The sequence below is a fragment of the Neltuma alba genome, unplaced genomic scaffold (assembly GCF_004799145.2).
Source record: "Neltuma alba isolate B1F8T4 unplaced genomic scaffold, ASM479914v2 tig00011304_pilon, whole genome shotgun sequence".
Lineage (NCBI taxonomy): Eukaryota > Viridiplantae > Streptophyta > Magnoliopsida > Fabales > Fabaceae > Neltuma > Neltuma alba.
The window spans coordinates 1,631-19,743 of record NW_021636013.1 but is presented as its reverse complement, the minus strand read 5'-3'; the positions used below and the strand labels follow the sequence as shown (position 1 = coordinate 19,743).

General features: G+C 32.6%; 2 protein-coding genes across 2 annotated transcripts; one reads left to right on the top strand and one right to left on the bottom strand.

Annotated features, from left to right (window-relative positions):
- Positions 1 to 808: 808 nt before the first annotated feature.
- LOC114711632 (subtilisin-like protease Glyma18g48580) lies at positions 809 to 4,858 on the top strand. The gene is made up of 11 exons (XM_028896053.1): positions 809 to 827; positions 1,074 to 1,159; positions 1,448 to 1,557; positions 1,766 to 1,863; positions 1,963 to 2,127; positions 2,285 to 2,402; positions 2,811 to 3,351; positions 3,470 to 3,504; positions 3,581 to 3,695; positions 3,779 to 3,992; positions 4,080 to 4,858. Exons 1-11 carry the CDS (start codon positions 809 to 811, stop codon positions 4,637 to 4,639), a joined length of 2,061 nt encoding a protein of 686 aa, XP_028751886.1. The 3' UTR covers positions 4,640 to 4,858.
- A 2,982-nt stretch (positions 4,859 to 7,840) lies between these two features.
- On the bottom strand, positions 7,841 to 17,306 carry LOC114711631 (receptor-like protein EIX2). The gene is made up of 2 exons (XM_028896052.1): positions 17,210 to 17,306; positions 7,841 to 10,119 (listed from the first exon to the last, which is right to left on the bottom strand). The coding sequence occupies exons 1-2, from the start codon at positions 17,304 to 17,306 to the stop codon at positions 7,841 to 7,843; spliced, it is 2,376 nt and encodes a 791-aa protein (XP_028751885.1).
- Between the last annotated feature and the right edge of the window lie 807 nt (positions 17,307 to 18,113).

Sequence of the window (18,113 nt, the reverse complement as noted above, 5' to 3'; positions counted from 1 at the left end):
CATAACACAAACCCATAAGAATAGAGAGAGAGTAAAATAATTGCATTAATTATAACTTTGTCTCAACAATCTTGATGAGTTGCCTTAGCTTTTGAATTATTACTTTTTTCTCAGGAAATTGCTATGAAATGGGTAAATAGTTAATGCCCATTGAACACGAAACGTTGCAAGCGATACGCTATTCTTTGTGCAATTAATAAAATATTTCTAAACGCTAAAATATTAAGTTTAACTTTTTAAAAATAATAATAATTGGCAGACAAAATTATTATGTGAGACCAAAGATTTTATAAAATTAGGGTTAGAAGATGAAAGATATTTTATAAAGTTAGGAGACCAAAGTAAAAATTTATTTCAAGTTAGATGACTAAATATACTCTTTTTTTTTTTTTATCAAAGACTAAATATACACTCGTATAATTTTTTATGACCAAAACCTTCCCTGCCGAGTGAACCTGAAAGTATTTCCCAGCATGTGTTTTAATGTGTGTGTCTGTTTGTGTGTGTGTACATACATACATACATACATATATATATATATATATATATGAAATACTTCAAAAAAGTTGATCGATTTCATTAAAAAAAAGCATTGTAAATTCCGAAATATATACTTTGAATTCTAAATCGTTGAGGGGGAAAAGACTATGGAGTCTGAATGCAAATACTAAAATTTGTATTTATCTGAGAAGGAATAATAGGGGAATCATATATGCATCATAAACCTTGTAATGCTAGCAACAAGTTTAGTATAATAGTTAAGAACAGTTTTTTAAGAAAATTCAAAAAATGGTAATGTCCAATAATGATGGGTCTAAATCTTCAAGGTGATTAAAACAAACTAGGTAAATATATTCTTAGATATTGATAAATATGTCAAAAGATGGGTTGTTATAGTTCTTGAAGTCAAAGTCATGATTGCCCATTTGTTTATTACATTTTTAAAAAGACAAAACAAAAGCAAAAGAAGAAAGAAAAGTTCCACTCATCCACAAACACGTGAGAACGGATTTATATAAAGGGACGAAATAGAGTCGCCTTTCTCACGCATTCAGGTTGAAGCAAATTGACAGGCTCAACTATGTTTCACCTTCTTCTTTCGTCATTTCTGATCTGCAGCTTGGTACACCTGCAACAACCTGCCTATGCCATTAAAAAGGTAAGCAAGCATAGTTTGGTTTGTAATTAATTAACAGCAGTATTATTCTACTACCACGCACCTGGATCAACTAGGAGGAGTTTTTCAAGCTCAATCAAAAGTCATGGGTTCAATCCTTTGAGAACACAGTAGTATAGTTGGTAAGGTTGCCACCCATATGGGTCCTATTATGGCCGGATTTGAATTAGTCTGACTTGTAATTACTTGTGGGGTTGGCCAAGATATCGGATGCTCATGGTGTTATTCTTGTTGTGGTTGTTTATCACCTTAATCAATTTCATCTTGCAGCCATACATTGTATACTTGGGATCACATTCTCATGGTCCAAAACCTTCCTCTGCTGATATGGACTTTGCCACAACTTCCCATTATAATTTCCTTGCCTCGGTCTTAGGAAGGTGCATGCAAGTTTCATAGATCTCTGTGTTTGACTTATTTTCAAAGTTACTATTTCTCTCTTTCTTTTCGTTTTTTGGATCCTCATTCTCTTTTTTTAAATCAACCTCTAATTCATTTATTTTGAATGGTATAATTAGCCTTTCTCTTTCTTTAGAGAATCCTATGTTTTTAGTACTTATTTTAACAGTTACATGTTTGATTTGACAGCCATGAAAGGGCCAAAGAAGCCATCTTTTACTCATATAACCGGCACATCAATGGCTTTGCTGCATTACTTGAAGATGATGAGGCAGCAGAGATCAAGAGTGAGAGACCCGTAGCCTTGTGTGTGTGTGTGTACACATATACGATATTAAATATTGATAAGTGATGATTGATATGAAATGGTTGGAAAATGGACGCAGAAAATCCAAAAGTAGTGTCAGTGTTCTTGAGCCAATCGCATAAGGTGCATACAACCAGGTCATGGGAGTTTCTAGGACAAGAAAGAAACGGAAGAGTCAGAGCTGACTCAGCTTGGGTCAAAGGAAGATTTGGTCAAAATGTGATTATTGGCAGTCTCGACACCGGTAGTTAACTATTTGCAAATGAAATGAAGTCTGTCTATATATTACTTCTCTATGTCTCTCCATTTCACGACCAAGCTATTTAAGTTCCTATAAATCTGGAAACATTTGCAACCAAAATGAGAATTTTTACCATTGAGTTGTTTTATTGGATATATAGGTGTTTGGCCAGAATCCAGAAGCTTCAGAGATGATGGGTACGGTCCCATTCCAAGGAAGTGGCGCGGTGGATCAAAATGCGAGCTTTATAGTCCACGTAACAGAACTCTTTGCAACAGGTTTGATCAAAACTTGAGTTTTCATAATTTAAAAATATATACTTCTCTGGTCCTATTTATAGGAGATTTTTAACATGTTTTTACATAAGTAAAAAGAAAATTTAAATTACATTAACTCTACTTTAAAATATAATAATTTTTTAATTTTAGTCATGTTTAATACATACACTTTCTAAGGAAATAACAATCTATCTTATAGTAAATGAAAGACAAAATAGTATATTCATGTTTCAAATTTAATAACGTAACTTATAAATAGAGTAAAAAAAATCTTAATGTGACTTGTAAATGGAATAAAAAAAATTCCCTCTGCCCTGTGAACAGGACAAGAGAAGTATGACCTGGACGTAAAGTTTAAACGGTTGAGATCGAGAATGATTTATTACATTTAGTATGCATATGAAATAGGAAACTCCTTGGAGCAAAAACCTTCTACAAAGGGTACCAGATAAAACACGGGAGCCTTGACCATACAAGCGCTCGTGACTTTGCCGGACACGGAACCCATATTTTGTCAACGGCCGGCGGCAACTTCGTTCGAAAAGTAAGTGTTCTCAACAATGGGAATGGAACAGCCAAGGGAGGATCTCCAAGAGCTCGTCTTGCTGTGTACAAGGTTTGCTGGGGGAGTCATGGTTCTGAACGTTGCACTGATGAAGATCTGATATATGCTTTTGATCAAGCCATCGATGATGGCGTTGATATTCTCTGCGTTTCGCTTGGTTCGGCGACTCCTCTGCATATTGATGACTGGTCCATGGGTGGCATCTCCATAGGATCGTTCCATGCGGTTGCCAGAGGAATCGTGGTTGTTGTCCCGGCGGGCAATGACGGGCCAAAACTTCAGACTGTTTTCTCCGTGGAGCCTTGGATCTTCACTGTTGCTGCTGGCTCCATAGACAGAGAATTCAGCAGTAATATTACTCGTAGTAATGGCCAACGCTTTAAGGTCGTATCGCTTCTCTTCTTTCAGATTTATTATGGTTATTATTGAGATTAATTATGTGTTATGATTAATGAAATTAATTATATATTATGATTATTGACATTAATTATATATTGATCAGGGCACAAGTCTTGCCCCGAACTCGTCATCTCAGAGGTTAATTCCTGTGCGCGTAAGAATGAATTTCACTATTCATGATGCCCAGTGTGTTATAAGCTCTCCAATATTGCAGGAACCCATTTGCATTTATGAAAAATGCAAAAACAATTATACCAGTAAGACCAGCTCCAAGAGTTTCTGCATTCTCAGCAAGGGGACCCAACATGATTTTTCCCTCAATTCTCAAGGTTATCCATTCTCACATTGTCTAATTCCCCCGTTCATCAAGTATTAAACTTCTTAACATTCTTTTTTTAAAACATTTTTACAGCCCGATCTAACTGCACCAGGCCAGGATATAATTGCTGCTTATTCACCTGTTGCAAGTCCTACAGGCCTAGATTCAGATGAAGCTCACTTTGACTATAATATTCTATCCGGAACTTCCATGGCATGTGCTCATGTTTCTGGTATTGCTGGTCTTCTAAAAAATCATCATCCTAATTGGAGTCCTGCAATGATCAAATCAGCAATCATGACCACTGGTATAACATGCATTAGTCTCTGTTTTCATGTTTACAATTTGCTTTCTCTCCTTTTCTAATGAGTGTAAAAAATCTATGTTGATATAGCAAGCATACTGGATAACACCTTTAGACAGATTCTGGATCAACAGGATGGTCGAGTAGCAACTCCATTTCATTATGGTGCAGGCTTTGTCAGACCCAACCTTGCTATGGACCCTGGACTTGTTTATGATCTCAGCCCTTCTGATTACCTGAACTTTTTATGCTTTTCTCGTTACGAGGGAGTATTACTTCAAGTCTTTAATTATAATAGGCCATACAGATGTCCAAGGTCTTACAAACTAGAAGATTTTAATTACCCTTCTATCACATTGCCTTTTCTGGGTATGAAACCTGTAAATGTTACTCGTATGGTAACAAATGTTGGGCCTCCAAGTACGTACACTGTAAATGTCAAAGCCCCTCGAGGAGTTAAGGTTGTTGTTCTTCCAAGAACTTTGACTTTTCAGAGGACAAACCAAAAGAAGAGCTATATGGTTATTTTGCAGGCATCAAGTTTAGCCCAAACTTCAGACCCTTCATTTGGAGAGTTGACTTGGACTGATGGCAAGCACAAAGTGAGAAGTCCCATAGTAATCCCTCAATATGAGAAAATGGCTATATAGAATTCAATGTGTCCAATCCTTTGTTTTTGCGAAATAGTGAGGTACTAGTGTTAATTAGTGTGTGCTCATATATGAGTCCCAAAAGAGACATCTTTGTCAATAGGGAAAGCCACGCATCTCGAACCAGATTAGCCGGATGATAGTATAAAAAAAATGTGTGCTCAGTGTGTGGATGTACTCATCTTTGTCATTTTACAATAAAGTGGCTAGCGTATTCGATAGGACCTCTCGCAACCGGCTTCTTAACTTCTGCTTTTATATTCTATACTTTATAATTTTGCTAGCTCCTTGAACTCAGCCTTGAGCCAAAAAAAAAAAAAAAATGGATGCACGCACAAGGATTTCCTCATTGAGGAGCCACACAAATGTAGTGTGGTCCATTAGTCAAAAAAATCTCTCTTCTAATAGGTTAGTCTTCTGAAATTGAGTTCTCCCTTTAAACTTGTATTTATAACAAAGGTACTTTCATTGAAAGCACGATATAAACAAAAGAGTTTAAAATGACACTCTGAGAATCATATGGAATGATATATAATTGGTAATCTAAAAATTAGTCATTAATGTTGACTATAATATTTATATATAATGTCATACTATTCACATGTTGTGAAGTGCAAATAAAATAGCTTGTTTCTCAAGGCTCTAAATGTACAGGTTGCTGGTCGGGTGGGATGTAGAATAATAATGAAAGTTATAAATGACCAAGAAAAAGAAACAATGAAAGGAATGGGACGGATGAAATGAATCATATTTTGCATGGTATAAAAAGAAATATATGCATGTACTTTTTCAAAAGAGATTTAACCAAATCATGAGGGAAAGCACACTATGTTCCATACTCCATGCCTGATTATATTGCGGTATTGCAATATTATATGCGCCAAACATTATTTGTTAATGGATTCCTTTTGTTTTTTTTAATTTTACGTTTCTAGGAAGATGCCAAACATGGTCACAGTCCTAACACAAGAAATCTTCACAAAATGATTTCCTTTTTTGTTTGAAAAAAGGCATACTTGGGATGTTGAGATACTTATGATGACCGATGGGCGCAAAACCCTTCGTTTGCTTTCAGAAAGAGATTGCTTTTCCAAAATATTGGAAGTTCCGTGGTGGGCATATTCTACCTTTCAGGAGAATAAAAAAAATAATAATAAAAGAAAAATTCATAGTCAACATAAAATATGAAGTTTATAACGAATCGTAATTAATATATATATATATATATATATTGTGCTAGTCCTACATTAGGCTTTATGCAATTTTTCCAATTCTGTTATATGTTCACTTTGCGATTGGGCAGGAAAAGGTTGAACTTGGCCAACAAAATATAGTTACGATCATATTTTTTTTATTTTATATAATTTAAATACACACACAGATAAAGCTTTTCCATGTTGTACAATAAAGCTTTGGTTGTCTGCCGGCTTCTCTGGAAAAAGAATATTTGGGACCCAATAATCCTCCCACATTCCTATAGAATTTCCTCTGCCAAGGTCCCAGAAGAGGTCCTTTTTGAGAGGTAGTCTCTACCTTCTAGTATACTTGACCACCGCCAAGAGGCCTTATATGGCCATTTTTTGCATCCACAAATTCATCTTTAGGGAAGTAGACACTTTTTAACGGGTTATTCAAGTGTCTCCACGCAGTTTCAGCTAGTAGAGCACGTCCAAGCATGTGTTTCCTGGGAGAGGGGAGGATTTATTTCTGTTGCACATATAAATATTATTATTGCAATCCTCGGCAGTTACGTTCTTGCTTGCACCAAATATTATATTCTTCGATTATTTCATTGTTCATTAGGGCCTTCCTTTATTTTGACATCCCTCAAATTAAAATAATCACGTCAGCGAATCCCCTATCTCATGAAAGTTTGCAACCGACCTTTAGAGAGCTCCCCTCCATGGCTCCATATGAGGATGGAAATCAGTTTGGATGAGTGATGAGCATTTAATATGATTTTATTTTCATATTTTTTATAAATATCTTTTAATAGATATATCATTTGAAATAACCACTCTGATAAAAAAAAATTATATAAAAAATTTTAAGTTAAAGATTTTAAATTCAGATCGTTAAAATCAATTTAGATGGCTCACATCTCATACTGTGATGAAAAAGATGATCATATCCCTTGCAGGAATGCCTTGGTCTGTATAAAGCCTAGCCACAAGGATAAGATGGTCATTTTTTCTTGCCTGGCTTTTCCAATATCTCAAGCTGAGCCCCCAACCGAATGGGTCTCGGGAAATTCATCACATGCCAACTTGGGATAATATTCTTGATGCACACGGTGGTTAATTGAGAACTAGCAATTGCTGGCAAAAAGCAATTTAAAACTAAAACAACAATTTAAAACTGGCAATTAGCCTTAATTTTAAATACTCATTATATGTCGCATTCTACGGATTGTGAACATCATAATAAGAATAACATGCTTCAAATAAACATAACATCTTTCAAACTCATTTTTTCACTAAGAAACAACACTTCGGAGATTGACTAAAACATGTAACCACATCCTAGAAAAATCCAACGTACAAAATTCGTCTCAACGACCAAATCAAGCAATAAACACAATGACAAATTTACACAGAGATTCCAAAACATCACCAAATCGAAACATTTGAATACTTAAAGTTGCCACAATGTTCTAAAGCCTCATCAGAACTTCCTTCCAATCAAAGGTGCATAAGCATCGAATCAAGCGTCTGGGGTGCACGTGAGTCTTGAAAATCTGGAATCAACTACCTATTACTTCAAAAACAAGCATCAACAAGAATCTTCTAAGCATGAGTTTCTTTTTTAAATGACAATTAACTAGCAAAAAGAAAACGCAACCTTAGACCATAAAGCTAAATGCTGCTGTTGAAACAGCAACAACATTTGATAAATGAGGAACATGAATTTAATTTGGACACCCAAATATTTTAAAGATAGATCTGGGCATTTTAATTGTGTTAGAATAAAAGATTAATATAGTTCGATCTAAACTGTTGAAATTAACATTGCATTAATACATGAACGAAGCCCTAACTTTCATTATGCATTTGATTTAGGAAGAAATAAAAAAGAACAATGAAATCATTACAACACTTACTAATGTGTACAAAAATAAAAATTGTTATAAAAGAAAACTTTCAATTTAAATAGGAAAAAAAATAACTTTATAACCAACCTGGAGTTGTAGCATATTTCCATTTAGTGGAATCTTCGTAGCTTTATGGCCACGATGACATAGATTCGATCGAACACACCATTAACAAATTGAAAATAAGTGTGCCTCCATGTCCTGCTCAAGAACAAAGAACCACAAACTACCCAGAATCCCATGGCAAAGCCCACTCCCATTCCAAGATACAATGACTTCAAAAAAGCACCATCATCATTTTCTTCAACCTGCTCTGTATTGTTTGTTTTTCCTTCTACTGTGCAGCTCTTTAGAAGAGGAGGTCCACAAAGCTTAGGATTTCCAATGTAACTCCATGTATCAAAACCCTGAATCTGAGTTCCAAGTGGAATTGGTCCGCTAAAATGGTTGTAAGATAGATTCAAAACACTCAGAAAAGAAAGGTCAGACAGACTCTGAGGAATATTCCCATGAAGGTTGTTATGGGATAAATCAAGAGATTCTAGATATTTCATCTCTCTAATTTGATCCGGCATCTCTCCTGTCAAATTATTATAGGACAAGTTTAAAGATTGTAAATTAATGAGCTTGGCTAATGGTATAGGAATTTCTCCCGATAGATTGTTAGCTGAAAGATCAATATTTCGAACCAACTTCAGAATTTTATCATACTCTCGTTGTTGACCCTTTGTGTGCAACTCAATTTTCATGAATGCATGTGAAGTTGGGATGACATATACTGGAAAAGCTAATTCATTTGCTGAATCTCGTTCACCAGGAAATTCTAAAAAATTGGTTGTGTTGAGTAGACAAGGAGGGATTGGCCCTGAAAGTTTGTTATTGGCAAGGTCCAATACAATCAAAGAGAGACTACACAGCCGTGATGGAATGTTGCCCGTAAATTGATTGGATCTCAATTCCACAACCATTACATTTTCAGGCAACCACAATGTTTGTATACTTCCAGAGAAGTTGTTTCCTCCTAAATTGAGCAGCACCAAAAATGGGAAACTATGGAAAGTCCAAGATATATCACCAGAAAAGCCGTTATTATGTAGATCTAGCGCCCTTAGATTATATAATGATGAGCCCATTGTTGATGGAACATGACCAAATAGCTGATTATTCCCTAAGTATATACAATTCAAAAGTTTCCAATTGTCCCAACAATCTGGAAGTTCTTGGGTGAGAAAATTATTTGATAGGTCCAAATACTCCAAAACAGTTTGGTTACTTTCAGTGTGACACAACAAAGGAGATAAAGGTCCCGAGAAAAAGTTAGAAGATAAATCCAAAACTTGGACCCCATCTGATACTCGAGGAAGCTGTCCTGTGAATTTATTAAATGACATAAATACTTTCAAACCGGATAGCCAGAAGCCCGATATGTGCTTTCTAATTGGGCTGTGAGAATTATTATGGCCAAGGATTTTTGGGAGTGTACCACTCAACTCATTGAAGCTAATATCCAAATATCGTAAAGATGATGATTCGTTTACGATATTAGAAGGAATAGAGCTGTTAAATGAGTTATTAGATAGATCAAGGTAACTTAATCCATCAAGCTGGCCAAGCCAATCAGGTATTGATCCTTCGAGTTTGTTGTTAGATAGATCTAAGAAATTCATATTTCGATAGCCTGAAAAGTCTGGAATTTGACCTCTCAAGTTGCATTGACTGAGATGAAGATCGGAGAGATCTTTGCTGAGATTGAACAACCAATTAGGTAATCCATGTCCAAAATCATTTAGACCAAGACCAAGGTATGAAACTGAGCTAAAATTGGCATATTGGAGAGATCGAATAGAGCTGGTCAAATTACAATCATGCAAATATAATCTCTCCAGAGGTAGCAAAGCCAACGATTGCACCCAATTTGTTTCACTAGGAAGATGAATACCACTGAGATCGAGACTAGCTAGGGCGGGAAGTCGAGAGGGCCAATAATGAAGATTATCCATGTGAAGATGAATATTGTCTGATAAACTCAGTTGAGAAAGCTTAGAAGAATTTGCTGGCAAATGACTTCGAGTTGCGAAGGAATTATTGATAGACGGAATGCTTATGCGTTCAAAGTCATTGGAGTCCAAATACAACACTTCAAGAAATTCAATTGCAAGTAAATAAGATAAGTTGATTTCACCTCTCAAGGATGTTAGATGATTGTAGCTTGACAGATCAAGAGCTGCGACTCTATTGTCGTAGTCACATGAAACTCCTTCCCATTGACAGCAATCTCGGAGAGTGGACCAAGAAGAGAGGCGGTTGGAGGGATCAACAACGCCTTTTTTGAAGCTTAACAGTGAACTTCGATCCCTCTCATGGTAGCAAATGATTGTGTTGAATCTCACTGCACATAGCAACACCAACAAAATGAGACATATTTGTGATGTAAAACGAAGAATGATCATGATGGTTGTTTGATTAAGAGACGAAGTAGCGATGAAATCTGTTTCTTCAAGTTCTATATCTCTAGCAATGTTTATATATGGTGAACTTGATGTTTGGTTATTTATTTCAAGGGAGAATTACATGATTTTTTTTTTGTAATTTTGTTGAAACTATATTTTTTTGGGGAAAAATTTTACGTACAGCGCGCTAAAATTTTAAAAAAATATATTGCACGAATTTTTTCCTCCAATTTTTTTCACAAATTTCTCTTTATTTTCAAAATCTATAAAAAATTCCAAAAAAAGCAAAAGATAAAATACACGGACTTGTTTTAAATGGTTTTTAAGATTTAATTCCCTTCTATTTTCATGATAAGTTACTTTTGAAAGTGGAGACTGGATAGGAGGTTTTTATGATTAAAAAACAATTGAAGAAGATTGATATGATGATTATTATCTTTGTTTTAAGGAAGGTACAAAAGCACTTAAAAATAAAATGCATGTTTGTATAAGTTTAGCAAAATTTAAGAGAATTTACTATAATTCTCAAAAATAGAAGAAAAACTCTGCGTAATTTTCTCAAAATACAAGAAATATTTGCATAGCTTACTCTTTCTTGTTTTTTTCTCTTAACCTTTTCACAGAAGTCTTCCAACCTTTTTTTCAAGTCTTCCGATCTTCTTTTCCTCGTATTTGCCGCAAATCCAAAATGATCGCCTCTCCCTATAAAAAATGGGAAGATATGAGAAAAAGAGAAGTAAATGACACGGTGGGGGAAAGAAAGTAATCCTTGTTAGTGGAGTAGTAGTTGATGACTCACTTTTGTAATAAAATACTAATTACAAAGACGTCCACGACATAAAGCCAACACAAGCATAGAAATTGGAAAAGGGTTCAGCTAGTTAACTTTTTCTCAGGATCCCTTCCCATTGCTTTTGAATTACTTTTTCTCAAGAAATTGCTATGAAGTGGCCGTGATAGTTATCAGTTAATGCCCCCATTAGTCTATGAAAAATTTTTAAGTAGTGAAATATTCCGCCACCTCAAGAATGCTCCCTCTCGTTCTATGGAAGAAGTATTTGGATCAGCATGGTTTTATTTAACTAATTTCTTATTTTTATATTATCTTCATTATATTGATTAATCATTTATTCTCTGCTTTTTTTTTGCCAGACATACCCTCTCTCTCTCATACTTTTTCTACTCATTCTCTTTTTTATGAGTGATGATTTTTTTTTGGAAAAAATATTTTCATTTATTATCTTTAATTCTTTTTTTTGGGCAATATTTATTGTCTTTAATTCAACATACAAGATACAAACAATATTTGTATAGGTTACTCTCACTCAAGATGCCGTACTTTTTCGAGTCTTTTTTTTTTTTCCACAAATGTCTTCCCACCTTTTTGCCAAGTCTTCCTATCCCCTTTTTTTGGGCCATCAAGTCTTCCGACCTTCTTTCCAATATCTTTGCTCCAAAGTCTATCACTTTTTCTTTTTGTACACGGATTTTTTTTATTTTCATTTTCAAAAAATAGAATAATATAAAATTATAATACAAACATCTAATGTTCTGAAGTATTTTTTTAGTAGCATTCAGTATTGCTAAACTAATTTTTTTCGTATCCAACACCTTGAAATATTTTTCAATAACACTCAGTATGAATGAAAAATAAATTTACAATATTGAATGTCACTGAAAAATTATTTAGGATATTGGATATCCATCCCCCAAAGCCAAAAGGGATGGGCACTCTTTGCTCATCAATTTGATGAGCAGGGAATGAGCACTCGAAAACTAAGTGAAATTTGCTTTTGGAGACAATACTCCTAACAACCTTTTTTGGGAGCCATTCCTAACAAACTTGTTTTTTTTTTTGCGCCGGTCATACGTTTCAATTTTTTCGTTAGTTTTGTGTAGTTTAACAATTAAAATTTTCATTAATTATATGGTTATATTTATATAAAAATTAAATATGAAATTTAATTTTTGTTTATTTAAATATTAATCTCTTAACTTTAGACGTTAATTAAGTGATTCTTTTGAATGAATTTTAATTATTTAACTAAATTGAACCCTTTTTTTTAATTAAGAATGTTTGTTTCTTTTAGAATCTAAACTTTTTTAAAATTAAAAAAATTCTCCTCAATATCTATCTTATTTTGTTTCTGTATTTTTCCAAATTTTGTTATATAAACTCAATTAATCTTCAGAAATAATGAAGTCCCAGTTGCTTGCTTCCAAGTTTTCATCAACACACTCAGGACAAAGTTTGTCTGAAACAAGTATGTGGCCACACAAATTAAGCCATAAAAGTCACTCATAATCACGCATACAAATTAAAGTTTTCATTTTGTGTTTAACTCATTTGTTTTAAGAAGCCTACTCTCTAATTCTACTTTAATATGATTTTATTTGTATGCTTTTAATGAAATATTGTTTAACAGATAGAGAATTTAAAATAAAGAAATAAATTTACAGCTATCTCTCAAATAAAATTATTTTTTTCGTATACAAAATTATAAGTTAAAATTTTAAATTTGCATTAATAAAAAAATAATTTTGCACAGTCTGGATCTTAACAAAATAATCAATACCATAGTGCTTATCATTGTAACCCGAAACAATAACCATCTCCTCATTGTTGTGCACAAAATCTAGCCATAAGGGTAAGATGGTGATTTTAACCTTTCCAATTTCTCAAAATAAAAAATATATTTGTAAAGGTTACTTTCTTAATTTTATTTTCTTGACTAATTCACAGGAGTCTCCCAATCTTCTTTCCAAGTCTTCTGACCCTTTTTTTCTTCCCAGTCTTCGCGTCAAATCCTTGTTAGTGGGATTAATAATTGATGACTATTACTGTTGCAATAAAAGTATCACAAAGACGTGGACAACACATATAACATCAACCCATAAGCATAAAGAGACAGTAAAATAATTGCATTAATTATAACTTTGTCTCAACAACCTTGTTGAGTTCCCATTGCTTTTGAATTATTACTTTTTTCCTCAGGAAATTGCTATGAATTGGGTAAATAGTTAATGCCCATCGAACACGAAACGCTACAAGTGATACGCTATTCTCCGTGCAATTAATAAAATATTTTTAAACGCTAAAAATATTAAATTTAATTTTTGAAAAATAACAATTCTTGGCACACAAAATTATTATGTGAGACTAAAGATTTTATAAAATTAGGAGACCAAACTAAAAATTTATTTCAAGTTAGATGACTAAATATGCTTTTTTTTTCCCCCTTACCATCTTTCTTGCCGAGTGAACCTGAAAGTATTTCCCAGCATGTGTTCTAATGTGTGTGTCTGTATATATTTATATATATATATATATATATATGATACTTCAAAAAAAGAAATGTAAATTCCGAAATATGTACTTCGAATTCTAAATCGTTGAGGGGGAAAAGACTATGAAATCTGAATGCAAATACTAAAATTTGTATCTATCTGAGAAGGAATATTGGGGGAATCATATATGTATCATGAAATTTATAATACTATTAATAAATTTGGTATAACAGTGAATCATGAAATTTATAATACTATTCATAAATTTGGTATAACAGTGAATAATAAGTTGTCCAAAAACATTCAAAAAGTAGCATTTTTATAACTTTAGTAACGTGATTAACAAGTTTTGTAATGTTATTAATAGAAAATAATTTATTAAACATGAAATTTAATTTTGTTTACTTAATTATTATCCTCTTACTTTTACACGTTAAAATGTTTGTTTTGAACGAATTTTAATTATTTAATTAAATTGAACCGTTTGATTTTATTAAGGATATTTGTTCCTTTGTAATCCAAACCATTCCAAAACAGAAATCTTGTTCTTCTTAAATAAATAATTACTATCTACATTTTTTGTTTTTGTGCTTTTCCAAATGAAATTATATTATATAAACTTAATTAGTCTTCATATATAACGAAGCTCTGATTGCAGAGTTTTTGTAATAAATAATGAAGCTTTTGTTTTTCTCTCTGTTTGTTTGTTGGGGTTTACGCGTGTCATTTTCATCTGTTTAACTTGCTTTTGGTTGTGTTTAAGCTTTTTGAGGCCCTACTGATAGATCTTTATTATTTTACACAGCTTGGTGATTTTTTAAGAATCTTCAGCAGTTCCCACTGCTTTTGAACTACTTTTTCTCAGGAAATTGCTGTGAAATGGGTAATAACTATATAATGGCCCGTCCACGGTCCCTTTGAATAGCTATGAATTACTTTTGAATTACTCCTTATCAGTTCTCATTGCTTTTGAATTATTTGTCTTTATCTGCGTTAAGACTGAATTATAGTAGTTTCAATCCTTAATATAAGAGCTGGTTTGAGTTTTATTTTGATTCTAAATATAAGATCCCAATCTATTTTGTTCCTCATATTTATCTATTTGTTTCAAAACAGTCACTGTGATAGTTACATATATTAAAGATTCCATCAAATATTAGTTCTAGCTAATGGTATTCTAAGGAATTTAACTTATATTTATTACAAATAACTAATTCAACAAACTTTTTTAATTTACTCAAATTAGTCAACTAACTTTTTTTTTTATATTAAGTAATGGATGTAGTAAATATAAAATGATTTGGAGACAATTATTCTCCTTCCATTCATTGCTTCTACCCCACCCATCATCCGCGCTAGAATTTATATAATTAACAGCAAAATCTAAATGACACAAAAATTTGTATAATTATTCAACTTTCCATGAATGTTACGCCCTCCATTTCTATTCATAAAAAACACTTCCCTGAGAAAAGGGCATGTTTCTTTTTATAAGAGAAATTTTAAAGATATTTTTTTAAAAAATAATTAAATCACATTTTTTTGCTTATTTATTATTTTTTAACCAATTTTAACTAATTTTCTGTTCAACGGGTTTTGGTTAATTGTCTCTTATAATAAACAACGGAGGAAGTAGTGTTCTCGGCAGTTGAGTATTTAAATGAATATTTCAAAGATGAAAGAGTACTTCAATTTATGAATTTTAATTAATACTCTTTCTTATTGCTAATATAAGAGCTAGTTAATGGTTAAATTTAATTCAAAATATAAAATTTCAGTTTATTTTGTCTCCTATATCATTTTTTTTAAAACTAATTTATCTAACTTATAAGTTAATATAGAATCTAATTTTATACAGGATTACTTCAGGGAGATTGCATCACATTTCTAAAAATTAACTAATTTATCTTATTTTTTTAAACTATATAAAATTAGTTAAGTAGCTTTTACGTTAAAAATTAGAAGAAATAAGAATCATTCGTCATCAAAGTAATTGGAAAAAACATCCTCAATTTCAAATCAATCACCACCATCGATTGCCGCGGCAAGGTATCCTCATTCCTGAGCATCACCACGCAATAATAAATATCTCTCACAATCCATGCATGCCGCGGTGTTAAATACATGCATGTGATATTTTCTCCGTTTAATTTCACCCATGTAATATTCTATACTGTAACATCTTTTTCTTTTTCCATCTCTCCTTATTGAAGGATAAAGTTGTCAAGTAAATAATTAATATCTTATTGAAATTATAGCATGACCAATGTTTGGAAACAAAGCTAAGCACCCAAAATTAATAAAACTTACAGCAAAAATTAACATAAATTTAGTTTGAAAGATTTTTTTGAGCTACCTTAAACTTTATAATATTACTCCATTCGGTTTTTAATACAAAAGCTTATTGAGATGTTCGTTTTGATTGTAAATATAAGACTCTAATTTATTTTATTTTTTAAATTTATAATTTATCCTCAAACCATACATATTTATTGCGAATATTAAATTAGGGCTTTATATAGAAGTAGCTCCAATTACAAATAAGTAAAGAGGATATTTTAGATAAATAAAAAATATTTGTACAGCTCACTCCTTTTATTGTTTGTGGGTTCAAGTGCAATTTTAACCATGATCTTATTTTTTATGTGTAATTTTGTCTCTAATCTTTTAGTAAAGTAATTTTGCCCTTAGTCTTATTTTTCAAATACAATTTTATTCTTGATTTTTTCGGGTGTAGTTTTGCCTTTGATTTTTCAGTGCAATTTTACCCATCAGGATCAAAACTGCACCCCAAAAAAATCAGAGTCAAAACTGTACTATTAAAAAGATTAAAGTTAAAATTATAACTAAGAAATAGGATCAGGGTTAAAATTACAATGGTTGGCACAAAAATATCATTATCTAAGATTAACTGGGTTAGGGTTAAGTACTGGGAAAAATATTTTATAAAATTAAGAAATAAAATGAAATCTTGTATAAAGTCAAAAAAAATAAATCTGCATTTTTGTCTTGAATCATTAGCTATGTTGTGAATGAAAAATTTTCAAATCAATCCTTATTTAAAAACATGAATTGAAAAGATAATAAATACTCTCTTATGCCTTACCAAAAATCATCATCCATGACAAGTCCTTCTCAACTTTTTCCCCTCCGTGAAATAAATGCCCAACAGAGCCATTATACATAATCGTCAAGTTTTACGACCTTTGCTTTCTTTCTTATTTTTTTTTCCAATTCTTCTTTGCTTGTATGAAACGTGAAGTAGTCATCAAAGTTACAAATATTCATCTTTGAAATAAATACTCATATCTCACTGTTTGTTTTTTTACTTGTTCACATGTTCTCTGTTTGTTCTGTGTCTTCCCCTGTTTGAGCTATATTCCCCAGAGTGCGTTTTAATATATATGTATATATATACACTTTTTAGTACTTCAATATAGTTGATCGTTTTCATAAAAAAAGAAAAAGAATGTAAATTCTGAAATGTAGACTTTGAAATCTAAATCGCTGGGGGGAGAAGGCTATGAAGTCTGAATCCAAATACTAAAACTTGTATTTCTGAGAAGCAAGGAATTTGGTGGGAATCATGTATCTTCTTTAATTTCTTGATCCGAAGGTCCATTTAAAATATTTGAAGAATGTGTCAGTCTTTGAAAACTATTAATATTGCCGGGACGATACTGCGCATAGAGAATTGGCTTGTCTCGTATTCTAATTCTTGACCCTTTGTATGCAAATTACTTCTGAGTCTAAATGGGATTGCAAAGCCATCTGATAATGGTAGACCAGCAGGTATTGTTTGAGTGATGAACGGATCATTCAAAGATCCTAAAACCATGCCGGTTAAATTGTGAAGGTAATAAGGTATTGATCCTGAAAGCTTGTTATGTGCGAGATCCAAAACAATCAACTTAGAGAGGCTACATAGCTGTGAAGGAATGTTGCCTCTACATTGATTAGATCTCAATTTCACTGCTGATACATTTTGTGGGATCCATTTTGGTATACTTCAGAAAAATTGTTTCCTTCCAGATTGATAAGTAGTAAAGATTTGAAGTTCTGGAAAGTCAATGGCATATCTACATAAAAGCCATTATGATGTAAACCGAGTATCTTAATCTCATTCAATAAACCTATTGTTGGAGGAACTTCACCACATAGCTTATTGTATTCTAAGTATATGTAAGACAAGCATGGCAAATTGTCCCAACAATCTGGAAGTTCTCCAGTGAAAAAATTATTTGATATATCCAAATACCACTACATATATTTCTCATCCTCAGTGTGACACAACAGAGACGATAAAGATCCAGAGAAAAAGTTGTGAACCAAATCCAAACCAGAGACATTTGCTGATATATGAGGAAGGTTGCCTTCTAATTTATTAAATGACATAAATATGAATGCATCGGTTAGCAACAAGTCTGAGATATCTCCACTGAGTTGTGAGACAAATCCAAAACCAAAGAGGGCTTCACAAGGCTTTTTGGAAGTGTATCACTCAAGTGATTGAAGCTAAGATCTAAAGCTGATAAAGCTTATGTGTTTCCAAGACTTGAAGGAATGCTGTTACCGAGTGAGTTATTAGATAGAATTATATTTTTTAAGTATTTGTGTTGACCTAACCAATCATGCATTGATCCTT

Excerpts from the sequence above, each read along its gene's own strand:
- LOC114711632 (XM_028896053.1), top strand. Across the intron at positions 1,864-1,962 it reads TGAGGCAGCAGAGATCAAGA|AAAATCCAAAAGTAGTGTCA; the intron begins GTGAGAGACCCG and ends AAATGGACGCAG. Across the intron at positions 2,403-2,810 it reads AACAGAACTCTTTGCAACAG|GAAACTCCTTGGAGCAAAAA; the intron begins GTTTGATCAAAA and ends CATATGAAATAG.
- LOC114711631 (XM_028896052.1), bottom strand. The coding sequence starts at position 17,306 with ATGGTTTTAGGATCTTTGAATGATCCGTTCATCACTCAAACAATACCT. Across the intron at positions 10,120-17,209 it reads AATCCCATTTAGACTCAGAA|TGAGATTCAACACAATCATT; the intron begins GTAATTTGCATA and ends TGCTATGTGCAG.